This window comes from Pseudorasbora parva, chromosome 19 (genome assembly GCF_024679245.1).
Source record: "Pseudorasbora parva isolate DD20220531a chromosome 19, ASM2467924v1, whole genome shotgun sequence".
Lineage (NCBI taxonomy): Eukaryota > Metazoa > Chordata > Actinopteri > Cypriniformes > Gobionidae > Pseudorasbora > Pseudorasbora parva.
In genome coordinates this window covers 19,894,061-19,904,543 of record NC_090190.1, presented here as the reverse complement: position 1 = coordinate 19,904,543, position 10,483 = coordinate 19,894,061, and the positions used below count along the sequence as shown (strand labels likewise).

At 36.4% G+C, this 10,483-nt stretch overlaps 1 protein-coding gene across 2 annotated transcripts in view; it reads right to left on the bottom strand.

Moving 5' to 3' along the window:
* Positions 1-341: 341 nt before the first annotated feature.
* mc5ra (melanocortin 5a receptor) overlaps positions 342-10,483 on the bottom strand; it is a 44,302-nt gene continuing 34,160 nt past the window's right edge. For both annotated transcript variants that reach the window (XM_067426144.1, XM_067426145.1), the window contains exon 2: positions 342-3,505. In XM_067426144.1, the coding sequence (XP_067282245.1) occupies positions 2,445-3,434 (990 nt within the window). In that variant the 5' untranslated portion in view covers positions 3,435-3,505 and the 3' untranslated portion in view covers positions 342-2,444. The remainder of the gene's footprint in view (positions 3,506-10,483) is intronic.

The window sequence follows — 10,483 nt, the reverse complement described above, 5'->3', positions numbered from 1 at the left end:
TATTTGCTCTTCAGCAGCAAAAACCAACCGCAGCAGTTTAGCACGAGACCAAATATAGCTACATTGTCATATCCATTACCATGCCAAACACTCCAAGAGTTGTCATGACAGAAATAATTTTACATGATTATTTTATACACATGTACTTTGTAATGCAAATTATTATTGTTGTTATTTTAATATTGCAAATTGATGCAAAAAACAAACACGTAACCATGAAAAACAGACACATGAAAGAAATGTATTCTTATATTTTAATTATACATGCATCCAAATACATGAGCATAAGAGATTGCACAGCATAACACAGATGCACAGAGCATTTATCACAGTGAGGCGTATACTGCTGTTCATTAAAATCTAACAGATTCACACAATACAAGAACAAAAAAAACAAGTTATATATATATAATAAATATATATATATAGTGAGGGGCACTTTGGATGTTTGGAATTTTAATGATACTTGTCTAACACTCTGTTTATGTGAAACCCCTCCAGAGAAAATGATTGGAATAAGTGGGATTCAAGTTGTTTTCTGTTGAAACAGTGAGAGGTTTAGAGATACATTGCCATTGATTCTTCATGGAGAGCCAGCAAACCTGAGCACCTGAGCAGTTAATGTACCACAGAGAGACAGATCAGGACAAGATCAGACAACCTCGGGGTCATTTTGACAGCACAAATCACATTGAAGGCACATTCTATTATTACCATCATGAACCCATGTAAGGAGGATTGACATTATACTTGAGTGACTGGATGATGATTTGAATTGAAATGAACTGAACTGAACTTTTCAAAGTGAATAGGAGGGGATATTACAATGGCAAAAAATCAAGCTGACAAAACCTAACACATTCTGAGCAATTACCTACTTACACTTTTAAATTCTGACTGCATCTGAAGTCAATACAAGACATGAATCAACTAGCCTACTACAAAAATCCTACTGTAAATTATATATAACATAAACATTTCATAGGATTTACAGATTTACATTTACATTATATATACTTCTAATGTAACCCATTGGATATGCATTTCAAGGGGGCTTAAATAGAGATAATTTTCTAATTGTTTTCATAGTCTATGTTTAATTTATTATTAAACATGCCCCCATGGGAAACAATAACTCAAGGAAAATCAACAAAACACTCAAACAGATTTACTTATTCAGTGACAGTAGACTGTAAGCAGCATAATGACAAACAACAGGAACATTGATTCTCACCCTGAAATTGTATAACAAATACAATAAACAATAACTTAATATTGTTTAATGTAAAGGGTCAGTGGTAAATACTTCAAATGAGAATAACTACAGACCCAGAATTCAAGTACATGTTCGTGCTTACAATAATATATGAATTGCTAACATATCCACAAATGCTTGTAATTGCGAGGACAAGTCAGAAATATTTATTTAAGCTTTTTATTTTAGTAGTTGCACAGTATAATTAGGTAGAAATGTTTTTCTCTGTTGTTTTATTGTGCGTGTTAATATACAGTATAAGTCACAATATATTATGATTTTGTTTCCGCAGCTATAGATATACACACATTATGATACAGGCATACGTGAAGCATTTCTATTCAGTTCCAACTATTATAAAACTCCTGAGGCCTTTTAAGACTCTTGGTAGTGGCATGATACCTCACATTTTGTCATCCTCGTAGTCCTTGAAACCTTAAGTAGACATTCTACGAACAGCATGACCGTGAATACATACTTTTGTCACAGTCAGTTTGGTTCCATTCTTTTATTTCAGTGCACATTGTACTTTATGTTCTGTCTTGTAATGTGTGTATAAAGTGTCCCATGTTTTTAAAAATTGTAGTCTGCTGCAGTTTTGTCATTGAATATCATCTTGGGAAACAATAGAGTGGCTCGTTCTTACTCACTTTCACTGCCAACCACAGACAGCATGCAACAATACAAACTACATGCTATATTATATTGTAATTGTACCTATACAACATTAATGTCTATGACAGGCTTTGTATGGTTAATTAGACAAATGATTGCACTTGTTTTTCCCATAGGCTTTGATCAACAGCTCCTCCGTATCCCTGGAGACTGTGTCACATTGTTCATCGAGGATTATATTGTTCCATAGTACTAAGGCCTCCTTAATTCTCCACCAACATTACAACATCTACATAATTTATAATATCAAAAAATGTCTCTTTAGACATTCTATTTTGCATCTTTGTGCCCTGAAGAGTTTATTAATTGTCCAGCTTCTTTCAAGATTCAATTTCTTGAGAGAGTTTGCATGACAGAGTATGAGGAGTGAGTAGATTGTATACATCATCACCGAAAAAATCGATTTTTTTCATTTAGATCAAAGGGGGGTTGGCACATTCTGCTCTCAGACTTTATCATATGAAATAATTATTCTTGTGAAATGACAATCCAACTATTATTTTCTGGTTTGACGCTACCTTGATATTCCAAAGATGTTCCTCAGGCTATAGCAGCAGATGATTTCCTTAAGTGTTTTCCGCATTTCCTGACTCCTGAAAGCGTAAATGAGTGGGTCGATGACGGAGTTGCACATTATGAGGATGAGGTACATGTTGAAGTGAGACATGAAGCACATGCAGTAGAGGTTTCTGGGGCAGGAGATCATAAGGATGAGGTGGAGAAAAAATGGAGCCCAGCAGACGATGAAGATCCCGAGAAGGATGGTCAGTGTGACGGCCGCCTTCATGCTGGCTCTCTGATGGATGGAGTTGTAACCCGGTAGGGCGGCAATGCGTTTGACATGAGAACGCGCCAGCATGAACATGTGGCTGTAGAGGGAGGCCATGAGTGCTAGCATGATAAAGAACATGGAGACTAAGCACACAATGACGGACGTGTTGTCAGAATAGATTATGAAGACGATTCCACAGCCTGTGCAGAAGGTCCAAATCCCCCCGATGATGAGTGCAGCCCGGCGAACCGTCATGATGTTGTGGTATCGCAAAGCGTAGAAAATCGTGACGTAGCGATCGACAGCAATAGCTAGAAGACTACACATGGACGCTACCACAGATATGCAGATCATAGAGTCAAAAACATTGTCCATCTGTCTGATGAAATGGTCCTCCACCACCAACTGGCGGTTAGTGAGCAAGTAGATGACTATGGTCTCCCAGGCGTTGGAGACGCTCACCAGCATGTCGGCCACGGCCAGGCTGCAGACGAAGAAATACATGGGCGAGTGTAGGTTTTTGTTTTTCACTATGGCACAGATGACTAGAATATTTTCCAGTAGACTGACGATGCCAAGGATGAGGAACACCTCGGTGGCGATATTGAGCTGCTCGCATGCTTTCGGCTTGGCATGGGATGGGGTCCCTGTAGCGTTGAGGAGGTACGAAACAGGACTGGAATTGACATGAATGGCCCAGAAGGAAAGAGTTGTGGTCTCTGAAGTGTTCATCTTGAGCAACTGAATGGGTAGTAGTACACTTTTCTTGGGATCACTGAGATGGTGGATAGGGCATCTTTAACCTGCACAAAATGAAATGGATAATGTTTAATCTAGGAAGAGTTCACTCTTTAAATAAAGGTACTTTAACAAAGGTATTGGCATTGATGGTTCCTTAAAAATCGTAAATTGCATGGTTCTATGAAATACTTGATTCTGATTGGCCAGTTACATAATTCTGAAGTCCGTTATTCCATGATAATGACTGTTGTCTTATAAAGACATAAAGCAATGCCTTATAAAGATTGCATATCCTGGTATTTGAGGACAAATCTTCTTTCATGTCTCTTGTATCACACTGCAGACCCACTCGCTCCCATTTCAGTCAAATGCAGCTGGTGCTATAGAATGATTGTATTGTACACTGTAATGGATTCTAAGACATTAAACAAATAAGATTTTAAAAACTATTTCTTCTCAAATCAATATTTCATGTCCCTGCAATTATTGATGTGGTGAAAAGCTGTGTAATAAGTTATATGACTGTGCATTATCCCTTAAATGGCCATTTTATTTGAACTTGTTCTTTCGTCTAGACTCAAAGCTGCTTATTATGAACTGCTAATCAGTATTTTCTGTCTAATTATTTACTTATGCCCACTTTGTGTCAGGGCCCTGATCACCCTGACTGTTTTATTTTATGAATAAATAAAATGGCTGGATGTACATTTTCCCTTACTTAACATCCATAGAACCTTAACGCACAAAAAGGGCTTTGAAATGGAAAATATTCTTTAGATTATTAAAATGAAGTACAAATAAGAAGACATTTTATTTTATTTTATTTTTTTCTGGGGTGGGTGGGGGGCAGTGGTTTTCAATCCTGGCCCTGGGGATCATTTACAGAACATCCTTTTCAACTAAAAACAGAAATTGTTATGCGTCTTGGTGTAGACAACAGAAACGCAGGTTTGTGAAAACAGTCATTTTGAAAACAATGACGTCATTATGTTTGTATGCATTGTTCAGTAGACACGTAGTGTTTATTTACAATGGGACCGTCAACTACGGAGCTGTTTTGTATAACACAGTGTTTTTAGTTGTTTTTGCATATCCATGCGAGTGGGGATGTTGTCATCAGTACACAAAAAAAGCAAAGGAAATTTTTTTCAGTTTTCTTGTACATCGTTGTCATGTAAAGTATCGTCAGGTCAATTTATGGAGCTTTCCCCTAATAAGTTGATGATCTGAATCAGGCGGAAATTCCCTGATTAAAAATCATTGCTTTGGGCAACCAAAAATGGTTCTGTGGCATCGCTGTTAAACCCCCTTTAGGAACCTTTATTTTTAAAAGTGCATTTAAGAAAGTGGTGCTCACTCATGCAAAGCTCGCAACTAGAATGGTAGGGTTTTGTGGTCACCAGAGCAAAACTGTTTGGTTGATGTGTTGTGAGTGGGTGCTAGGGGACTGGTGACTGGTCCAAGTGAAAAGTGTCCACCCTCTGACATTCTAGATGTACGCAAATGTTAATTTGCCCATTATACCATCTATCAGGCGAATATTGAAAATCTGGGCCTGTATTGCAGAAACATAACTTAGAATCATAACTGTTTAGTAACCATATTTTACTTTTCAAATCTTAAGTCAAAAATGAAGATAGGAAGTATATGTAATAAAGCCCCATATCACTTATGTTTACACGACAAGAATGTACCTAAAAAGGGAAACATTTTTCCTTTGTGTGTTTCACATACAGTCAAAATGATCCCTGTTTACACAGATCAGTGAAAATTACTAAAAATGCTGTATTATGCATGTCAGACCAGTAGTTGGCGTTGTCACTTTGTGAAGAAACACTACACACATATAGAGTGAACATGAAATAATCATAATATAGAACTCAATACAGATTGAAACTAAGCAAACAACAAACAAAAGATAAGCATTCCATCATTGATTAGAAGCTATGGAAAACTTTTGTACTAAATGTTTAAGATTTAGGTTTTGATTTAAAATTATATACCGTTGTAGCAGTTCTAAAACTAACAGGCATACTGTTCCACAGTTTTGGCACTGTAATGTTCACCTCTAAGTTTTGCCCTTGAAACACAAATAGTCTTTGGTTTGAGGATCTCAGAGACCTCAACAAGCAATGTTCCGACACGAGATCAGTGAGATAAGATGATGCTGAGTCATTTAGAGATTTGTAGACCGTTAAAAGAACTTAAAACCAGTATAATAAGATTAGGGTAGGTGTAATATGTTCATGTTTTTGGACAGCAGTCTATAGCCTATAGCTGCATTTTGTACCACTTGTAGCCTAGAAAGATTAGCCTGACTAATGCTGCCTTCACGTGCTATCAGAAGTTTCCTACTTCCCACTTTAGAAGTCGTGATTATGAGCTTGTTGTGTTCAGGTGCTTTGTTGTCGGAAACAATGGAGGTTCACACTTTTGTGTGTCTTGGGTGTCTTGTGTTATTTTAACACTATAACCATTTCAGTCATTTCCCGGTCCCAGAAAATCCTAGAATCACTGGCAAACACTAGCAGCACAACATGAAAGCATATTTATAATCACATGCACAATAAAGGCATAATGTAGACAAGATAAGGCTGCCTAAAGACTTAAATAGTAATAGTTTTCAGCCATACATCCTATTGTATAGCTACTTTTACCACAATAGTCAGCTTGCTCACTGTTCTGGAATAATGGTCAACTACATGCGATTTTCGATGTGTTTAAAATACACAATATGCTTCAAATAATTGTTCATTTATGTAATATGTACTACTTCAATGACAAGACAATGAAACTGTTGAGGAAAAAACTAATAAAACATCTGCCACAGCAGAAATTCGTCTCCCATCCTCCATTTTTAACGGTTATGCCACGCCCATCTCGGGAACTTAGGTATCAAAATTATTTCCGAACTTCCCAGTGGTAAACACGACATCAGAGGGCGTTCATGTGCAATTTTTAGCTCTGAATCTCCTATTTACCGATCATTCTGATAGCATGTGAAGGCAGCATAATTCCCAAATAGAGCCAAGCCTTGAAGTAAAAAGGGCAGGGATAGCCTCTCAAAATTCTTATAGGACAAAAAAGTCCTCACCTTTGCCAATGCTCTTAGATAGAAGAAACTAGATGCAACCAAAGAACTGACCTTTATATCAAACTTAAGAGCATAAGTACATCCAGGTTTACTCCTAAGTTTTTTTTTTTTTTAACCCCTTACCTGTCATCCCTGATTTGGCAAATGGAGCATTTAGATATACTCATAGTTTAAACAGACAGCTGCTCCTAAGTTATTCTGAATAAACAAATAACCAATACATACAAAGTTTTACGTATCGGAAAAGAATACCTGGGGGCATATTACAGAAATGTTCTATCTTAGATCTTATCTTAAGATATGATAAGTTATTTTAGGATTTGTCACAATTTCGTATTACAGAAGCAAATCTTACCTTGATTTAGGATTCTTATCCTATCTTACAAAATCTCATCTTTTCTGTAGTTAGGAAATCTTAAACAGCTCAATCGAGTTTGGTAATCAAGTCTGTTACCAAGCAACCAACAACTCGCAAACTTCTTCTGAGGTAAACCTAAAATCAAAAAGTAGAAACAACAGCGTGCTTTTAATTTCAGTGCGGAAGAAATGTATAGTTTGATCATTTTGAAAAGTTAAAGCCTGTTTTATAAATCGCCTTTAAAAAAAGAGAAAAAGACAAGAAAACGTTCGATATTCGCAAATGTAGGGACTCTAAAGTTGCATATGACATTGGTAAGTTATACACATTTCTTACTTGAATAGCATTTGAATGGAATGACCGTATCAAAACCATAGACAGTAAAAGAAATGGACACAGCGACCCCATTGACGTCAACGGCGAAAGAATGAAGTCAACCTAGGGGCACTCACTTCCTGATGGCTGAGCGAACTGCGCAGGCTCAGACTGAGCTTGAGGACGTAGATGTGACGTGAGCCTCCTGTCTGACAGCTGTAGGTCTTCTAGTAGTTGTGGAAAGGGAAAGCTGAATCACGTTGTTTAAATATTTTCTCCCGTTGCTTTTGGCTCACTATGGGCTTTTCCCCATTCTTCCCCCTTGACTTTATCAGACTTTATGTCTCCACGTCCCCCCGACTGCCTCATAGACAGTAAAAGATTGCCTGCGAGCGTCTCCTCAGGTCTATACGGTAATTTCTCAACTGTGCGACAGAGTCACGTTGGTTATGACGCAATCGTTAGCCTATTTTTACAAAAACAGCTTCTGCGGGGCGATAGTGTAAGATACAAGGTAATGGAGCCTTTTATGCATTGTCGTGTTTCTTTAGAAATAAACAATGGACAAATTGAGTCTTTAAACGTCTCAGATGTAAAGTTATTCGCTGTCAAAGTGACTCAAAAATGAATGGGAGTCAATGGGATGCGAACAGCAGGTGATGGCTTGGTTAGCAATGGCCGCCCCTATGGGTGGAACGCTTTCCGAGCGCTAGATTACCCCCTTGATCAAAACCAACTCTAAAGTGTTCATCTATGTGTGAGCTATGATGCACACCTTTTACAAAGTCCGTTCAAACACTATGAAAGTAAGAATTGTGTAGTATACCAATGTCGTATGTAACTTTAGAGATGGTCCTTAAATTTGTAAGTCCAGCGACTTTATGCCACAGTGGACTGGTATAGGCTAATGCTCCTTGACGGCTCGTTGGGCTCGGTAATGTTGGTTGCTCGCAATTTGTCAACTAACTGCAAAATCATGTGTCGTGCCCTTACGCAACAAAAATATATTTCTCAATATATTAGTTGACAATATATTTCATGTGTCTCCATATATTGTGAAATTTACATGGTAATATATCATATGATATATGATATAATAATATATTATATATGCAAGTCATATATTGCAATATATGGGACAATACTGCAATTATTGCCGTTTTCATATATTGACTAAATACATATCATTATACTATTCAATATATTGCTATGTATATTGAAATATATCCTACAATATATGAAATTATATATTGGAAGAGTCATTGTATATATATGTAAATATATATGTAAAATTATATGAGATAATATACCTCAATGTACTGGATAATATAATCAGATTTATATGGGAACATGTCTTAAATATATTGATTTATTATTATAATTATCATATATATTGTATACATGGTAAATATGAAATAATCTAATGTACACTGTCTGTCATATATTTTAAAATATAACAGATTAAAATATAATACAGAAATTAGGGCCGCGACTCGATTAAAAAAATTAATCTAATTAATTAGGGGCTTTGTAATTAATTAATCGCATTTTAATTGCATATAAATATTTGACCTGAGAACAATGAGAAGTAATTTTTCACATGTATTTTTAGTATACCATTGAATAATGACTGAATACATAAGCTTAATCAACAAAATATTGTTTATTTATTTCAGTCCAGCAGACCAGTGCATGTTTGCCAGTTTAGCAAAAGCATTTTTGTGATATTTGAGGCGTGATGTGCTGCGGTGATACGCGAATTCCTTGTTGTATAGCTTGCACACAACCATGCTCTTGACGACGCTTCCATTCTTTCGTTTTTTAAAACAAAATTTCCAATCCACGGGGCCGAGCAAAGCAGTCTCATCAGCTTCTTCGTTCCATAGCTTCGTTCATGTTCACATGGTTCGTTGTTGTCGTGACTCCGGAGCATGGCTCCAACAAACGTACACAAACGCGAGCATCATTTTGTGTATTAGCAATTCAGCAATTTCATTGGTCAAACTCAGACAGAGTTGACCAATGAAATCGAGTCATAGGCGTGAGTCACCGCGGCGGGGCGTGGTTTTGGCGTAAGAGGCGTGGTTTGCGCTCAACTGGTTTGGGAAAAAAAATCACGCCTCCGGAGCGCTAGTTGGTGTTCCAGTATAATTGGTCCGTCGAAACTCATTCATTGAAAAACGTTCCGCGGTGCAAAAATAGTGTGGTAAAAAAAATGTTTTTTTTTTTTTTGTGTAATTAATTAAAGCGTTAAAGTCACGTAATTAACGCGTTAAAGTCACGTAATTAACGCGTTAAAGTCACGTAATTAATTAATCTTAATTAACGCGTTAAAGTCCCGGCCCTAATAGAAATATTTTCTAAATATAGAAAATATATTGAATGTCATGCACCATCTGATTTGGGCTATTGTTAATCAACCTCTGTAAACATATGCAGGAGCTTGCTTAACTCACAAAAAATACTTTGTTTCAATAAACATACATGAAATAATTCAGTTTTGTTTGTATATCAATGTATTTTAATATATGAATCAATATATAGCAATAGGTTGTCCATCCATATATTGCTATATATTTTCAAATATATGAGGAAGTTTCTGATACATTGAAATATATTTTCTAATGTATTGCAATATAAATTCTAGTATATTGCAATATATTTTTGTTTCGTAAGGGTGGGAGTATAATATTTAACGTTACAAGCATTTTTTCATCAAAGCACAGTGCTAGCTGGGTCTTCCAAAAGTATCTCCATTATCAAAATGCGCTGCTCTTCATATTATATAATTATTAAATGTAACGTGCTCTCGAAAAAGGATTTGAGTACTGTGATTTTTACCGCTGGATTTCTAAAAGGTTTGAAGTTAGAACACCAGTGGGGTTGTCCTAAAGTTAAGACAGCTTTTAGGATTTTTTTGTCGAGTCAGGATGCTTCTGTAATACCCATTTCCTATCCATAGTTAAGATAGGATTATGCATTTATGAAATGTCATTCTGTAATAGAATTTATCCTAAATTCGGTCCTAACTGAAATTGCCATGGTTACCAAACAGATAAGATAGGATTCTAAAGTTAAAATATTTCTGTAATACGCCCCCTGATTAAAATCTCTAAAAGACTGGGCCCTATCGAATTAAAAACATGTTGGGAGGAATTACAGTAATATGAAAATCCACACTCCTGAGCCAAGTTTCAGTAATGCATGGTACATCCAGACCACCACGTGTGGTAAAAAAAAAAAATAGTGATTCAGTATGAATGTCTGTTCTGG